Here is an 18,919-nt window from a genome sequence, read left to right as displayed (position 1 = left end):
GATTAAAAAGTGGACAGGCACTGTTGTGCTTTATTTTGTGTTTCTCATTTGTTATCAGTAAATTTTATTATACTGTATATCGGCAAGATGGCCATTGACCACCTTGATCTCTAGATATCAGTATAGAATGGGCCAATGAGAAACCTAAATCGGTCAACAATATAGTGAGTGTGTGTGTGAAAGAGAGTGAGAGAGTGCATGAAAGAATTTAGTTGGAAGAGAAAGGTGTATTTCACTGCATCTTTTGTAGTGTCGTAATAGTTTTTTTTTTAGTTTTTTTTTCTGCTGTGTCTGCACTATTCCTGAAACCCTCAGAATTTCCCCTCCCAGTAACACACTATTGTATCAGCATATGCTGCCTGTGTCACTTGATTAACTCAAGCCTGCCTTTACTATAAAGCGTTCCAGAGCTTCACAGCCTTAATGAGATGGCCCAGTGTCACATTTTCATTGACCTCACCACCTTTCACTGCATAATGAAAACCATACTGAAGTCAAGCAAACAACTCCAATACTGCATACACAGTCAAAACCACACCGCACCTGTTGCCATCAATGTTTTTCCCCAGAGGATATTGTGGGAAGGGAGAAGTGGTCTTACTTAACACAAGTGGTAGGTCTGCCTTTAAAGAACCAAACACAGTGACGGAGATGACAATGTTACAATAAATTATGCTCTGTTTTTAAACACCTATTGATGACACTACAATGACCCCCTTTACACACAAACTTACACCACTCTTCTCTGATCTGTGCTTGTAGTGGAGCACTTACAGCCGTTAATTGTGTTGTTGTGGCCCATGCTGTGCAACATCTCCCTGCTCCCACTGCGGGAGTTTCGCGCACTACCCCAGGGGTCGTTGTCATAGGAACCAGAGCGGGCTTTCATCTCTTCCTTCAGGATCATCCTGCCGATCCCACCCTGAATCTGAGACAGAGATAAAGAACAATTCAAACAAAAGAAATAGAGAAAAAACAAAAGGGAACATACTTTTGAAGCATATAATGTAATTCAAATAGAGTATTCAAAAACTAAACTCTGATTGCTTGGATTTAGAATCTAAAAAATGGTTATGTGTATGCCACGTCCGCACTAATACATTTTAGTTTGAGAATTTTGCTACGTTTACACCTCTCTTCCTTAATGAAATGGCGTTTTCCTCCACTGAAAACAAAGACTTTTGAAAATTATTTCCAGTACTGCATACTTTGGGAAACGTCTAGGTTACTGAAATGTAACCCCGGTTTCATAAAAGGAGGGAACGAGATGTTCCTTACGTCGAAAGACGACTAGGGGTCGCTCCTGAGTCCCAGATCTCTCTGAATAGTTTTCAATCACACCAATTCTGATTTGCATATGTCTTTTCGAGGTCCCGCTCACAGACAGCCCGTTTCTCCACCTGGGTGGGGAAGAGTCCAAGACAGCGAGTGACACCTAGTGACACTGCCATAGACGAGGTTTAGCCAATCTTTTCCATAGAACTCGCGTCAGGTGAGGTGATGAACTATTAGAGGGAGGATTGAATCACAGTCTTTCAATCCTGGTTATAAAAGGGGCCGCATTCTAGGACACCTTAAACCAAGCTAAGGACGAGTTGAATCTTCCCATATGAAATCTTGGAAAAATTTGCTAGATAAATAAATGCCCTAACTGCCTAACTTTACGTGAGGCAGATAAAACATACTTGGGGACCCACTATCCTGTATATATATAAGATTACTGCTATCATTTACAGTCAATCTTTAGCAATACTTCCCATTTGTATCTAACCGCTCCAGGGAATATATCAAATGGGTTTTATGCCATAAGTGCAGTAATTATACTGCATAACCAGTGAGAAGTGTTTTTACCCAATGGATAATAATCTTCTATTTGGTTCAGAATGAAACTTAAAACAAGGCAATTGCTTCAGTGCTACTCATTGTAATGAGAGCTCAAATTCCCTTCACCGAGAGCACCTGTGAAGACAGGGAGGAAAAATCTAGACTGTAAAATATAGTAATGTGTTCAGGGAAGCTCAGCCTGCTGCTTGGCAGATGTCTGACAATGACAGACCTTTTACCCATGCCCAAGAGGAAGACATGCCTCTTGTGGAGTGGGCTTTAATTCCAACAGGGCATTCCAAGCCCTGTGATTCATATGCGATCTTAATAACATCTATGACCCACCCACTTTACTGGAGCGAGAGCCAGTAATAAAGAGGTTTTAAACGAGAGAACATGTAGTTCCGCCATTTCCAGTGGCTTCAAATTGAGAGCCGTATAGAGCTTTTCAGCACCAAGGACAGCTCCCGCACTGGGACTGTAACTGGCCGAGTAAATCTGATACGCCTCACTCCCGTAGGAATTTCGTAACAAGATCATGCTTGCTTATTGAAATGCCATTAATCAGGGCACGATCACTGCAATAGCCGCAAAATACCTTGAGCGTTGATGGGGATAAACCCGCATCAATCGCTCTTGAAGAAAGTGAAGCATCACGTTCACCTAGCAGTCTACTGGGTTTTCGTTCCGTGATACACACCAGTCTGAGAAGACTTGCCACTTTAGCGTATGCAGGCGCCTGGTAGAGGGGGCTCTGGCTTCTGCGATGGTGTCAAGCACTATGTGCGACAATCCATGTTTCACCCGTGTTCCTTTCAATGGAAAAAACGTATAGCTTCCACAGCTGTAGCTGTGAATGCCAGATTATGCCCTGTGCCTAAGAGAGTAAATCTCCCTTTCGTGGGATTTTCCATGATAGAGCTTTTAGTAGCTCAACCCGCTACGGAAACCAGGGCTGGTTGGGCCATTCAGCGCGACTAGTAGCACTGCTTCCCGATTCATCCTGATTTGGCACAACACTTGAGGCATCAGGCTGACTGGGGAAAACGCATATTTGCGTTTCTTTGCTGGCCATTTGTGGGCCAAGGCATCCATTCCTGGTGGTGCCTGGCTCAGCGAGTACCACAGGTGGCAGTGTATGGTCACCTGGGAAGTGAACAGATCCACTTCCGCTTCCCCAATTGTTTCCCAAATTCACAGGACCACCTGAGGATGGAGTCTCCACTCTCCGGCGTGAATGCACTGATGCAAGAGCAGATCGGCTGGGAATGTGAAATGCCCGGATAGATTTTAGATGTTTGTGACTTCAGAGAAGAAGACGCCGTGTCAAATTCAACATTGGGCACGAGCGAATTCCCCCTTTGGCTGTTTATATCAGCCATCACTGATGTGTTGTCCAACCAGAACAGCACATGCAGACACTGGAGTTCTGGATGGAAGGCATTCAGAAACAGAAATACTGCCATAGACTTAAGGCAATTTATGTGTAATTTCAGCTTCACACCCCTGCAGGTGCCGAAAGCTGGACACCTATTGCACAGGGCCCCAAAGCCTGTGTTGGATGTGTCTGTGGTGGCCACATTGCATCTGGTCACCATGACCCGCTTGTTAAACCTTCAGTTTCCTCTCACTGTGACTGTGCAGCCAACAGCATCATGTCACCAGCAGGCGTAATTTACCGCGGCTCCATGCATCCCATGGCACTCTCGCACTAACCCCGCACTAAAGGGGTCTCATGTCTCTGCTATTGAGGCGGCCATCAACCCATGAGCTTTCTGAAAATTAATTCAGGAGCCATTTTCCCCCCAACTTGAAGCTCGCAAGTGCGGATAATGGAGTGGACGCGCGTGTCCGCCAGACGTGTTTGCATTGTTCTCAAATCTATTTCCTTTCTGAGAAATTAGATTCTTTGAGTCAGTATGAGTACAGTTTTTCCAATTGACTTTAATACCCAGTTGTTACAGATGTGCAAGCAAGGTATCTCTGTGCTTGCAACACCGAGCCTATTACTGTGTTAAAATTAACCAGTCATCCCAGTAATTCAGAAAGCGTATTCTGCATTCTGATCATCGCTGGGAAAGGTGTTATGACACCACCAGGGAGGACAGTGCGTCAAATTAACGTTGGACGCCACCACCATCCCCTCTGGTGTACTTCTATATGCCACCACTGACTCTGTTGTTCAATTGAATCAGCTTCTTTATACTGGAGTTCTGGTCAAAATGATTTCGGAGCCAGAATTTCCTTTTTTGAGGAGTCATTTTTTCTTCAAGTGATGGAAAATAAATTGCGTGCACCTGCCTGATAGCGGCGTTAGAAAACGCCGACGTTATCCTGTGACATCATGCATTCCATAGTCCTCTCGCACGGACCCAACAAAGGGGTCTTATGTGTAGTGAACACCGTAGTGTGGCAGCTGATGCGGCCATAACCTAGGTGCTCTCTGAAATACTTTCAGAGGAATCATTCTCCCTAATTTTGAAGTTCATCAAGTGATGGATAATAAAATGACTGCATGCCTGTGGACAAGCGCATTGCCAGTTGCTTGGGTTTCCCCACCATGGCGCGAGCCTGGCCGCGACGCTTTGTGTCATGGTCATTGGCACTGTGGTCTCACTACCACTTCGGCGCTGCTTGATGGGGCTGAAGCTGGAGGAGCTTTGGTTTCAGCAGGGTGTGTCACTACTGAAAATCGTGAGCGAAGCGGCTTTTTAGTGGCTACACGAATCGGCAGGAAATGTTTCATAAACTGCGAGTGCTTCCTTGTGGTTTGCCGTTCTTCGAAGAATGCATATTCGCGTCTCTGAACAAGACCAGCTGAGACACTAGTGCATTTTTGGTTTTAGCATGGTAGAGGCATTCACTCCTAAAACATGCATGCAAACAAAGTAGGGTGTGTGACACATTTTGGAGAGTTTGGCGTGCATCTCCAGGAAGGACTGCCCCCTTTCGGGGCACTCACCTAGAGAGAATGCATACCAGTTCGGCTGAATTGTACCATGCCGTGCCAAACCGTTATCAAGGGATATGTCAAAGGAAATTGACTCCTCCATCTAACGGAGAATTTCGTTGGCATATTCCATAGGTGAAGATACTACAAATGGAGAGCAAGGGACCCGCAAAGCTTGCGCTGGCGGGAGCCTCCCTGAATTCTCTGTGTTCCGCATCTGAGTTTTGCACAACACCTGTCTGTGCTCCACAGAGGAGGTGTTGCGGGAAACTGCAGACGTGGCAGCGTTCTTTGAATCATTGAATGTTGCTTCAGCATGGGTGCTGGCCAAGCCTAAAATACAATAAACATTCAGGAGAATACACTTGTTACAGTATATTCTGTCCCGAAAAAGGACGTATATATCACGAGTGTTACATTTTGTTTGTATGAAAAATTTAAAATTTTAAACACACAAAATCAAGATTTATCAAGAGGGATACCACTCCTCTTTTGATAATCATACCTGTATTCGTAGAGAATACACTGCATCGCTAAACGCTGCTTCAGTGTGGGTGCTGCCCAATCCTCTATTCACAGAGAATACATTGCATCGCTGAATGTTGCTTCAGTGTGGGTGCTGCCCAATCCTCTATTTGCGGAGAATACATTGCATCACTGAATGTTGCTTCAGCATGGGCACTGCCCAAGCTTGAAAGAGAATAATGTTCAGGAAATACACCTGTGATTATTTCGTCCAGAAAAGGACGTATATATCACGAGTGTTGCCTTTTGTTTGTATGAATTTTTTTTTAAATTTTTAAAACACACAAAACAGTATTTTATCAAGAGGGATACTTCACCCAGATATGTCATTAGCATGCCACGCAAGTTGTGATGCGCAACCCTTTGAAGAGTGCAAGGATTTTACTCGTCCAGATCCCCCAGGATTTGGATGGGATTTAAGGGCACTACTAGGTGCAGAAACAGGGCATAAGTGTGCCGAAATACGCTTCTCCCACTTGTGGAAGGATGGTAAAGCCCTTCTGCTCCTTTTTGGTTTTAACATGCTAAAGACATTCACTCCTGAAAAGTGAGTGCCAACCCGGTAGTGCGCATGCAACGTTTTTGGAGAGTTCAGCATGCATCTCAGGGAAGGACGGCACCCACGGGGCACTGCTTGCTAGAGAGAATATATACCAGTTCAGCTGAACTGTAACATGCCTCGCCTTCCAACACCACTCCTCTGGGAATAAATATGCTAAACAAAAACGAACTTTCCATCCAACTGAGAATGTCACTGGCATATTCCACATATGAAAACACTTACAAGTGGAGAGCAGGAAGCCCGCAAAGCTTGCGCTGGCGGGAACCTCTCTGAATTCTCTGCGCTCCATATATGAGCCTCACGCCACACCTGCCTGTGTTCCCCAGAGGAGGTGTTGGGAACTGTAGACATGGCAGCTTTCTTCCAAAAGAACGCCTACCACGAGGGTAGCATGTCAATGCTCATGCATTCACTGAGAATACACTGTGCATTGTTGAACGTTGCTTCATCGTGGGCATTGCCCAAGCCTGAAAGACAGTAAACGTTCATTAAATACACTTAAGATTATCCCATCCTAAAAAGGACATATACATTACAGAATTGCATTTTGTTTGTATGCAAAAAAAAGAACATTTAACACACAAAACAATATTTTATCAAGAGGAATACCACTCCTCTTTTGATAATCATTAGGGTATACTTTGCTGGGCACTCAAGGAATGAAGATCCTCTGTTTGCCCCATGTAGGCAAACGTAGTACTGCTAATAATACTGAAGAGAACTTTGCCCGCTGAAACTGGGCTTACTCACAACGAAGGCTGTGAGGAGAGAGATATGTTCTCTACTGCTGAAGGAGAAGATTCTGAAGAGCCCGTCTTTCTCCCAGTCTTTTATATGCTTGCTGAGCATGGAGGACCTTGAAAGACATCTGCCAATCAGAATTGTCTTGACTGAAAAGAGAGATCAGGGACTCAGGAGTGACCCCTAGTCATCATTCGACGTAAGTAATGTCGAGTGACCGACTTGAAAGGGAACGATGACATCAAGAAACTGAAAAAAATTAGCTTTCAACAGAAAAAAGTATTAGTGTGGATGTGGCTGTAGGGATGGGAACCATAACAAATTTAACAATTCTGGTTCCTATTCCAGTTCCACTTGAGGATTCCAGTTCCATAATGCTGACGTTCGCCACTAGTGCCACCAGTCAGAACAGCAAATATAATCACTGCTCAAACAAACGGAGGAATGTAGCACCAGAGTGAAACACTTTTAGGTGAAATCAACCAACAAATTGGCTTATTTATAGTTGACTCTGCATATTAAAGCTAGTGTGTGTAACTTTATCAGTGTTAAAATACTTTCTCCTATCCCAGCTTAATATGAAGAGACAACTATAAGCCATTTGCAGGTTAATTTTCTCGAAAACTGCGAACACTTTTGCTCGGAAAGCTGTTTGAAGACAATGTTTATTTTCGCTATTACGTTTGGAGGTGCTAGTGGAGCAGAATTTGAACACTTAAATGAAAACACTTGAATACTTTACATGAAAAAATAAATAAAAATACACATATTTGCTTTCCCTCCTTCAATAATTTGTCCAAGCAACATACCGAACAAACTAGTTTCAGTTTGTGCAAAACTACTAAACAAACACTATAACAACTCTCGGTTTGGGATGGACATGATGAAAGTAATGACTTACTGATCAATAAAGAACTGCTTCAACTGATTTAGTGAGTGATTGACTCATTGGATTCAAACCAATAACTTATGTGAGACTTTTTGAACAATATATTTTAAAGAACCAGCTCAAAGGAGTCATTTGTTCACAAAATGGACTGCATTAGTCATACTTTAGTGTTCAGTGTTTAATGTTCTGCCCACTTCAGCAGAAGAATACAGATGTTTAAGAACTGTTAATGGAACTGAACAATATGACATACAGTATATTTTTTTTATATCTTCTTATTCAAAAAATCAGTTATGGATTCCCAATTCAAGTTAAATGATCTGGGAGATTAGCAGTCATTTTAGTTTTGTTTAGTTTAGTTTAGTTTATTGTCATTCCAACACATGGGCTACATGAAAGGAATGAAACTAGGTACTGAGGTCCCAAACAGCAAAGAATAAAAGTACTAAAATATCAAATTAAGCGGAGCAGAGATAAGTACTATAAATAAACAATAAAACAATACAACCATAGAATCTCAAAATTAAGCAAAGAGTAATCTCAAAACAACAGCAAAGGATAAAAACACTAAAATCTAAACTAAGAAGAGCAGTGCAATAAAGTGCAATGACAATAAAACAATACAACCGTAGAATCTCAAATTAGCAATGGTAAAAACAGTGCAAATGAGTAGTATTAATAAATTTATAAATATGAATATAATTATGGATATAAATATTCAAATGCTACTGCACATGAGAGACCGTAATCTATGAGTATTACTGCACATGAAAGAGTCCCTGTTGTATAAGTATTATTGCACATTAAAAAAAGTTTTTGAATCTGACAGCTTCTGGAAAGAAGCTGTTTCTGAGCCTGGTTGTTCTTGCCCTAAAGCTGCGCAGCCTTCTACCTGAGGGAAGGAGGGTAAACAGTCCATGAGCAGGGTGGAAAGAGTCTTTCATGATACGGTCAGCCCTGTTCCTACATCTGCTGGTTTAAATGTTCTCAATAGTTGGAAAACTGCATCCAGTGATCCCCTGTGCAGACTTAACTACACGCTGCAGAGCCTTCCTGTCTGCAGCAGAGCAGTTTCCGTACCACACTGTGACACATGATGTAAAGATGCTCTCCACTATCCACCTGTAGAAGGATGTGAGGACTGTGGTAGCAGGCCAGCCCGATTGAGCCTCCTCAGGAAATACAGTCGTTGATGGAACTTCTTGCCAGGTGAGGTCGTTATTAATGTGTATCCCCAGGTATTTGAAGCTGGGGACGACCTTGACAGCTGTTCCTGTAAAGAGGTGCAGGAAGGCTCCTAGTGACTTTCCTGAAATCCACAATCATTTCCTTTTTTTTCTTCACATTGATGCAGAGGTTGTTGGCTCTGCACCAAGCCTCTAGTTGTTCCACCTCTAGCCTGTAGTCTCATCGTTGCAGGAAATTAGTCCTATCACTGCTGTATCATCCACAAACTTAATGTGGGTGCTCGGGAATGTAGCTGAGCAGTCGTAGGTCAGCAGAGAATACAGCAGGGGGCTCAGGACACATCCCTGAGGAGAGCTAGTGTTGAGGATGATGGGAAGAGGAAGTGATGTCATGGATTCTGACAGTCTGTCTCTTATTTGTTAAAAAGTCCAGTACCCAGTTACATAATGATGCACTCAGCCCAAATGTCTCTAGCTTGTGTATCAGTGGAATGTCTCTAGCTTGTATTAAAAGCGGAACTAAAATCTAGGAAGAGCAGTCTAAAATAAGAGTCCCTGCTCTCCAAGTGGGTGAAGGCCAGATGTACAACATATGAGATGGCATCTGCAGTTGATCTATTCATCCTATATGCATACTGATGGAGGTCGATGCTAGCGTCAATTTTACTTTTTATATAGTCCATGATCAGCCTCTCAAAGCACTTCATGACTATCGGAGTTAGTGCTATAGGGCGACAGTCATTCAGATCTGACACTGCTGTGGTCTTTGGAACAGGGATGATGATGGCAGATTTGAAGCATGATGGTACCTTTGTTTGGGAGAGTGAGATATTGAAGATGTCAGTCAATACCTCTACAAGCTGGTGTGCACAGTCTTTCCTACAGTGGGATCTCCTGACATCCTCTATGGTTACGCTAGGGGACTGCTCACCTGGTGTTAGGGTGAGTCTGATGCTTGGAGAAGTGTTGAGGGCTTCAAATCGAGCATAAAAGGTGTTGAGAGCATCTGGAAGAGACGGGTCCCTGGGGCATTCAGTGTCTCTTCTGTTGTAGTTTATGATGGTCTTGATGCCCGCCCACATGCTCCGGGGGTCACTGGTGGAGAAGTGACTCTGTATTTTTAGAGCGTATGCAGCTTTGGCTCTTTTTATGCCCGCAGTCAATTTCCTTCTTGCTGCTCTTAGCACAACTACATCGCCAGACCTGAACGCAGAGTCCTGGGCTTAATGGCTGACCGCTGATAATCAAAACCAGCAAAGCTTTATCTCGTTAAGAATGTAAATCTTAATTACAGGCTTGAGGCCAGAGAACGATGGATCATGGTGTGAGAAGATAAAGACAGAGAAAGAGAGAAACACAAAGAGAGAGAGAGAGAGAGGGAGAGAGGGAGAGTGCTTTTAGTGACTTACTCTGTGAAGACCGTGACTCCAACCATCCTCTTCTCCTCCTGATGAGTATCTTCTCCGTGGGGCACGTAAAGCTGAGACAGAAAGAAATTGAGAGAAAAAGCAAGAGTGAGAAAGAGGAAATAATGCCTTGATGAAGCATAAAACAGAATTAGTTCAAGCTTCTGAGGGAGTCACAATGTGTTATACAATAAACAGCCTTGACAGGCAGCAAACAACATGAAATATAAAATATATATTGGGATTATATATGGGATTACATCTTTTATTATCTTTTATTATGATCTTTACTATTATGATCTGTATGTGGAAACTGTTTGTATGATTGTGGTTGGTATGCCAGAATGCCAAATACCAGTCAAGGGCACACATTGTGCATTAGGAATACATCTATCACCTACATTTAGGAGAGCTGGTATAATCGTAGTAATCAGGCTCTGAGTGCTGGTAGTGTTCAGGCGGGTAGGCTGTTAGGAACTTGGAGGACTGGACAATGTCCTCACTGGTCTTGCTCTTAGTAGCTGGATTGCAGTGATTGTCTGTGGAGAGAGGGTTCAATATAGATGAGCTGAACACTTTCAGGATCACATCTTTGGAACAGCCCATGATGTAACAGCACATCGGTAGTACACTCAGACAGATGGAGCAAAATAGGAGAGGGGCACAGCAAAGTGAAGAACAGCTACAGCTATAATGCCCACATCCAACTCTACATACAGCCCAGAAGGAGGTAATGACTACAATACAAGATACAGCCATTTCTCAACACTCAATATAAAGCAAATGCATTTGGCCAAAAGACATTTACATTATAAAATTACATTAAGAGGATCATAAAAAATATCAAAAATATAAAATTTCATCTAAAGCAAAACTACATTTAACTCCCATTCTTATGAAGTATACCAAAAAAATGTCTTCACCACTAGCGAAAGACGGACCTCACACAATATCCAGAATACCTAATGTTAAAGACTTTACAGAGATGAGAGACAAAACACAACTGGGGGACTAGAGATCGAATGAGCAAACGGAGACAGATGTACAAGTCACAGAGTGAGAGAATACTTACAGAGTGAATGTAGGGAGAGGAAAGCAGAGGTGGAGGAAATTGTATTTAAGGTGGTAAGGGGAAAAAAGAGGGAAAAAAGAATAAGGGAGAAAATATTTGCATTCCAAAGAGTTTTCAATGAGATTTAAAAAGACTAATTCACCCAAGAATAAAAATTGTGCCATCATTTACTCACCATCATGTCATTCCAAACCCATATAACTTTATTTCTTCCTTAAAACACAAAATGTGATTTTGTAAAGAATATCTGTACTTCCCTATAATGAAAGTAAATAAGGACTGTGGCTGCCAAGCTCCAAAATGACAACAACAAAAAAGATGAAATATTAGAATTATTCGCTTGCAAAATCAAGTTAAATTCACTGACTCAAAGAACCAGCCTGATCTCATGAACATTACGTGACCATGGCAACATTTTTGTAAAACAAAATGAAGTGCCTTTTTACATGTTTTGCTGAAATGTCCAGCGGGGGGCGGAAAAGCGAGTGAAATGGTGTCGTAATCAGACAAGGCTTTTAAGGTGAATGTTAGAGTGTTTAATGAGTAAAATGCATGTCTCTAACCTAAAACTTTAACCTAAACCTAACCAATAGTAATCTAAAATCAAATGAGAGGTATAGACACAAAACAGACATCCTTACCCTTAACCAATGCCAAAACATAACCGATAGTGTCCAAAAACAAAATGCGAAGTGAAGTGCACTTTTTCTGAAGCAACCACGTTATCTCATGTAACTTATATCACACTCTCGTCTCACGTGTCAGCTTGCGTGCGTGACTGGTCTGAATCACGTACTCCAAAAGTCCAACACTCTATGAGGTGAGCTACCACGCAAGCTAATCACGTTGGAATAAGTGTGTAAATGCAGGTGGTTCTGTAATACAAGCGTTAAAATTTATTGTTTTTCAAATAATCTGTTCTAGTAAATGTGTCTTCATATCATAACATAGCAGTGTGTGAGTAATATTGCAAAATATAAGTGTTTATAAAGTCATAATCAACCGTTGTTCTCGTGATTTATGTGAAAATTAATAAAACACACAGTTGTTGTTTTAATTTCACCAAGAAACTGTGGCGAAACATAGAATTCGGCACATAACAGTTTGCAAAAATGTAGTAATAGTAATGTTCATTCTATGAGACTAGCTTGCAAAGAACCGGTCACAGTAGTTACAAGCGTACTGAAGAGGAACAGTATTATTGAATAATGACTAGAATTTTAGTTTGTTTTTCACACAAAAATATTGTACAACATCAGAAGACTTTGTATAGAGCAAACAAGTGGTAAGGATCACTTATACTTTAATGGTGCTTTTGCATCCTTTTCAGGAACTTGAAAGCCTCAGTCTCCATTCATTGTGATTGCATGGAAGAGAGCAGCCAGTACAATACAATTCCTCTTTTTGTGTTCCACGGAAGAAACACAGTAATATGGGTGTGTGTGGAACTAAATGAAGATGAGTAAATGATGACACAATTTTTATTTTTGGGTGAACTATCCCTTTAAGTTAGGTACCCACATGGTGGAGCTAATATTCTGTAGCATTTCTCTCTTCAGCATATAACACAGCTAAACAATCCACAACAATATTACACATTTCAATTACACGCACAGATCCACCATATGGGTATCAAAATAATCCTTGTAATGTGTTCATTACAGGCTTGTGAAATGTGGATAAACACAGTAGTGCTCACTTTAATATATCACACCTCTAATACCCTAAAACTAAGAACATCTGCGGCAGTTATTGTGTGTGTGTGTTTTGTTCTCCAGGTGTCAGCAGAACATGTGGTGCCAGGGGATGTGCATTACCACAACAAAAGACTAAAGCATACTTGGCCTTCGTATGGTCTTCACATCACCATGACTACATACAAATGTAAACAGAGCAAATTCGTTGACAGAGATGACTTTTAAAGTATCTGAGTTGGCAAGTAAATAAATCTTCACTATTAATGCTGCTTTGTGCAAAACTAAAACATTCATCTCTCTCTTGCATCCTGGATCTGTGAGTTCACATATTATCCATGCTTACTGACAGGCCAACACAGAATCTGTGCCCACAGAACTCGACAGATTTCTGCAGGATTTGAATGGCCATCATTCACAAATTTCTTCACATCACCCTTTTCTTATTAAACATTTTGTCTAATTTGATTATGCTTTTAGCTACCAATGAGTGTGCCTGCTAATTTATTATATAATGTCTAGGAATAATAAAGAAGTTTTAATTTATCCTTAAAAAAAACATGACACAAGCCTGTAATGCACATACAGTACACATAGAATATAAAACACACACACATACACAGGCATGCAGTTAAGAGGGAAAGATGTACTATTAATATTTTTGAGATAAAGGAGTTAGAATAAGTGCATTCTGAGGGGAAACATATCACTGCACTTGACAAAGTCAAAAACGTGTAAGACTGGAAATTTATGAATGCACAGATAGAGATATGTACATAAACTATCTTCTATCAAATGATATGCCACCAATAGCTAACAAATGTAGTCTCTTAAACTACCTACATGTCAATGAATTGGATATCATATCCACCAAATGTAACATTCAATGTCTTTCCAAATGCTTACAGCAGTTAGAGAAACAATATGGCAGATTAGGTCACCTGCCCATTGCATGCTAAAAAGTCTTGGTTACTGATGTAACCTCTGTTCCCTGATGGAGGGAACGAGACGTTGTGTCGATGTAGTGACACTAGGGGTTGAGCGTGGATGCCGCGGTGGATGGCGTGAAGCCTCCACACGTGCTATGTCTCTGTGGCAACGCACTCAACAAGCCATGTGATAAGATGCATTGACGGTCTCAGACGCGGAAGCAGCTGGGATTCGTCCTTCGCCACCCGGATTGAGGCGAATCACTATGCGACCACAAGGACATAAAAGCGCATTGGGAATTGGGCATTGCAAATTGGGTAAAAAAAAAAATAAAAAAAAAAAAAAAATGCAGAGTGGAATTTGCATGCCACTCTCCTCCCCGGATATATGGGTATAAAAGGAGATGGTGTGCATCACTCAGTCAGATTTATGCTGAGGAGCCGATAGAGAGTCCCGGCCATGTCAGCGGCCGGTTCAGTGCCGCAGCAGGACGGACACAACATCTCGTTCCCTCCATCAGGGAACAGAGGTTACATCAGTAACCAAGACATTCCCTGTCTGTCACTCACTCGAGGTTGTGTCAATGTAGTGACACTAGGGGTTCCTATAGCAAACGCCACAGGCACTGAACCGCGTCATGAGGTACGGAAGAGTGGACACGGGCAAGCTGCTGCGTGCCTCGCAGTGAGCACTCAACCACATCGTGACCTTCCAGTGAGTTAGGTAAGGAGTCTCCCTAGTCCCGTTGAGGGGGGTGGAGGCACTTACACAAGGAGGCTACAGGTGGTGTCTTAACTGATTGCTGTTAAGCAATGTCTCGCCGAGCGCTTTTCTAGAATAATGCTGGGAAGTGCTCTTCCCTCTCCAGGAAGGAGAGCACTACGGAGACCACAACCTGCCGAAGGGAGTTAGCATGTGAAGAATACCTCACATGGACTTACCAACAGGGAAGTGATATGGAATGATACCACAGGAGGACCCTATCTATAGAGAGGGTTTGCAGCACAGTGACCGAAGCAGAGAAAGCTCTGACGAGAGGAAACACAGGGTTCACCTAAGGAGAACCGAACAGTGGAAACTCATCATATGGGATTACCAATGGGGAATCACCACGCATGGAGCACTAAGCCCGAGCACATGGGCTCACCTGAAAAGGGGAATACCACGAGTACTGGGCCTGGTGGCGTCACTCCTCTGCCGAGTTCGTCACCTGAACAGTGCTAAAGAATTAAAGAGGCATCCGGAGTTCGCTGGAACAGGGAACTGTTGTGGACAAAAAGCGCACATTATCACCTTTGAAAAAGGGGAAAGGCGCAATGCCTACCTGCTGTTACCACATAACACTCGGGTCAAAACCGCGTCTATTCGTAGGTTATAAAACCTCGCAAAGGTATTGGGTGTAGCCCAACCCGCAGCTCTGCATATGTCTGCAAGAGAGGCCCCCTTTGCCAGTGCCCAGGAGGATGCAACACCTCTAGTGGAGTGCGCCCGGACTCCCAAGGGGCACGGCAAGTCCTGAGACTGGTATGCGAGGAAAATGGCATCCACAATCCAGTGGGCTAATCTCTGTTTGGAGACAGCTTTCCCCTTCTGCTGTCCTCCAAAACAGACAAAGAGCTGCTCCAAGCATCTAAAGCTCTGCGTGCGGTCCAGATAGATGCACAGAGTGTGAACTGGACACAGCAACGACAAGGCCGGGTCTTCCTCCTCTGAAGGGAGCACTTGCAGGTTCACCACCACTCCCGAAAAGGAGTGGTGGGAACTTTGGGCACGTAACCGGTCCGGGGTCTCAAGATCACGTGAGAGTGTGCCGGCCCGAACTTCTGGCATTCGCTGGTAACAGAGAGTCTGCAGATCCCCCACCCTCTTGATGGAAGTGAGCACCACCAGGAGGGCCGTCTTCAGGGACAGAGTGTTGAGCTCAGCTTGCTCCAGGGGCTCAAAGGGGGCTCTCTGTAGGGCAGGTAGGACCACAGAAAGATCCCAAGAGGAGATCAGTGCGGTCTATTAGGATTGAACCTCCTCGTGCCTTTGAGGAACCTGTTTATCAGGTCGTGCTGTCGTGAGGGTCTTCTATCAAGTGTATCATGGTGAGCTGCTATAGAAGCTACGTACACTTTCAGGGTAGAGGGAGACAACCGTCTCTCCAGCCCTTCCTGAAGGAAAGACAGCACAGACCCGACGGCGCATCTCTGTGGGTCTTCCCGACGGGAAGAACACCAGTTAGCGAAAAGACGCTACTTCAAGGCATACAGCCGCCTCATAGAGGGGGCCCTGGCCTGAGTGATCATGTCTACCACCGCTGGCGGAAGACCAGCTAGGTCTTCTGCATCCCATCCAGGAGCCAGACGTGGAGATTCCAGAGGTCCGGCCGTGGGTGCTGAGCCGGTGGAAACGCTCCCATGTCCACATCCAGATCGCCCGTAATACTTGCCGATCCGGCAGGCTGAGCGTCAGCCCAAGGTGGACCAGGTTGGGGAGTGCCGCGGTGGCTCCTTGCTTCACGAAGAAGGAAGTGAGCCGCGACCGCAACGTTCTCATGGGCATGTTCTCGCAATGAGAACACAACCCTTGCACAAAAGCCACCTCGGCATGCTGGTGCCCCAGACACTCGAGGCAGATTTCATGGGTATCCGAAGGAGAGAGATAACGGCCACATCCAGTAGCGCAAATGCGGAAGGACATCTTTAAAAAAGACGCCAAGCGTTTGCGCGAGCTCTTTTAGAAGGAAAATATACTATTTCTTGAATATACTCCTTTAGCACCCGCAGACTCAGGCTGCCGAAGCACCCAGGGGAAGCACAGCACTCAACCGTGCGAGGGTGACCGTTGATATGCGCCGTAAAAATCCAGCAGCATAGCAAGAGGTGAGAGGATGAACACACACACACATGCATTCAGCTCCGAAGAAAAATCTGAATGAGTGATGCACGCCATCTCCTTTTATACCCGTATGTCCGGGGGCGGAGAGTGGCATGCAAATTCCACTCGCCAATTTTCATTGGCCTTTTCTGTTTTAAGCAAAGGTGATTGGGGCTCTCAAGATCGAACCCCTAGTGTCACTACATCGACACAACGTCGAGTGACAGACAGGGAACCTCAGGTTTCTCTATAGGGTTAGAGCATAATTTAGCATTCAGTGGGGGGTCTCTGTGGCATCTAATGCGGCCACTTTCCAGATGATCTTAGGCAGAGGGGGGTACGACAGGCTTTAATCATGCCTCAGCAAGCCTCATCCTTTTTTGATCACCCTCCTGTGGAAAGATGGATGAGGTCGTGCCAGTTCTATATTCTACCATCATGCAAGGAACAGAAAGCAGGACGCTCTCTGATGCTCTGTCACACCCTAAACTGGACTAAGACGGTGATTCTCAACTGGTGGATCACGACCCAAAAATGGGTCTGTAGATTACAGGGACAAAACAATGCTAAATGCAAATAACGAAATAATTGTGCATAGTTAGGAGAGCAAAATTAATAGCTTTATCAACTTTTAATAGGGAGGAGACAACGGTTCCCATATATTTTATTGTTGGTGTCAAAGAACATGCGTCCAATCAAACGCTGAAGTATTTTGACACAAATACATGCCACTTGGTAGAAGCTAGCCAAATTAGGCAAATGCCAACATGGACAGGTTGCCTGTCATGCCCTCATCCTCAAAAACAATGGACAAAACTACACAAGGATAAACATGGCCGTTTTGCACTATAAATTATTGGCTTAGTAAAAATTATAAATATATAGCCTAAATAGTAATACATTTCAATGTTTGACTTTAAGGGCATTTTTGTGTACAATTCGTCCTGTTACAACTTGATGTCCAATGTAAAATGTGGGTCCTAAAGCAAAACCATTTGAAAACCACTGGACTAAGATGTAACAGAAACATATCTCTAAGATATGTATTATATTGGATTTATTCTGCACCCACAAAATCCTCAAGATATAATTTCCAATTGAGCTGTTCTTCTTCTTCATTTTTACACAGTTTCTTTGAAAGGCGATTCCGTAAAACGAAAGGTTGACTAGAGTGTTTGCTTGGGGACAGTTATGGAGGACACTTCTAACTAGTCAGACACATCTTTCCCATAAGCTCACACAGCCTCAGAACTGAGTTGGAGGGAACACAGGCCGAGTCAAGCACACTGTACCATGTCTCTTATAGATGGGAGGCTTCCTGTAGATGTTGGGCTCTCCTGAGGCTGAGAAGAAAGCAAGAGATTAGAAATAAAACATCTAAGTGAAAGACAGGAGGAAAGATTAAAGTGTGTGTTCGGGGGGGGAGGGGGGGGGGCAGATTTTTTGTACTTCCTCATCAGGTTTCCATGGACCTTTTATGTAAAAGTGGAAGAGAGTTTAGGAGTACAAAAAATGTAAAAAAAATGGAACACGCCTTCAATAGACTGAGTAGAGTCATACTACAGACATATAGTAAAGACATTAAGCAGTTATAGAGACTTCAGAGCCATAAAGGAGGGATACTGAAGGATTCTCCTTTATATTTAAATATACTGCTGGATGAGTATGAAAGTGATGACAGCAGCCAATGAGGGGAATGTAGAGACATGGCCTACCTGGCACATGAAAATGCTTGGGAGCTTGGTTTGTGGTGGGTGTGCTGGACCGGGCATCTAGCTGATTGCAATAGGGTGAACTTCTGCCACTCTCAGTGCCTGCAGCAAGCCCCGAGCCAATGACAGTAACAGAACCAGAGCATGAGTGCACACTTCCTGTGTAGCCCAGCCACACACACTCAATCAGAACAGTGATCATCAGAACAATGAACCAAGATTAGCCAGGCAGGAACAGTATGCATTTCAAAACAGAGAAAAACCATACTGTGCCAGTCAGATGCGTGTATAGGATGTGGGTGTGATGGGTGGGATACACCCCTTAATTACAATAAAAAATATCCCACACAATAATAGACAATAATAATATGCATTTGTTATTTTGGTTATTTAAGCTAAATAAGTAAATATCAGTAACCATAAAAGTTTGCACACTCCCACTATTTATTTAGTTATTTATTGTATTACTAGTCTTCACATTTTAGAATAATAGTAGTAAAGTCATCAAAACAATGAAAAAACAGATTGAAGTATGGGGATAATTTAGAGACATAATAAAATTGTT

The 18,919-nt window shown here is 43.2% G+C and overlaps 1 protein-coding gene across 2 annotated transcripts in view; it reads right to left on the bottom strand.

Moving 5' to 3' along the window:
• The window catches only part of LOC127418022 (actin-binding LIM protein 3-like), a 113,511-nt gene that overhangs the window by 11,016 nt on the left and 83,576 nt on the right, over positions 1-18,919 (bottom strand). For both annotated transcript variants that reach the window (XR_007893356.1, XM_051658334.1), the window contains 5 exons: positions 18,358-18,456; positions 17,935-17,985; positions 10,486-10,605; positions 10,088-10,158; positions 775-928 (listed from right to left, as the gene is read on the bottom strand). Coding sequence is in view for 1 of the 2 variants with exons in the window: in XM_051658334.1 (XP_051514294.1) it covers positions 775-928; positions 10,088-10,158; positions 10,486-10,605; positions 17,935-17,985; positions 18,358-18,456 (495 nt within the window). In the remaining variant the exon portion in view is untranslated. The remainder of the gene's footprint in view (positions 1-774; positions 929-10,087; positions 10,159-10,485; positions 10,606-17,934; positions 17,986-18,357; positions 18,457-18,919) is intronic.

Source organism: Myxocyprinus asiaticus, chromosome 27 (assembly GCF_019703515.2).
Source record: "Myxocyprinus asiaticus isolate MX2 ecotype Aquarium Trade chromosome 27, UBuf_Myxa_2, whole genome shotgun sequence".
Lineage (NCBI taxonomy): Eukaryota > Metazoa > Chordata > Actinopteri > Cypriniformes > Catostomidae > Myxocyprinus > Myxocyprinus asiaticus.
The sequence above is the reverse complement of the archived record's forward strand: the minus strand, read 5'-3'. Positions and strand labels throughout refer to the sequence as shown.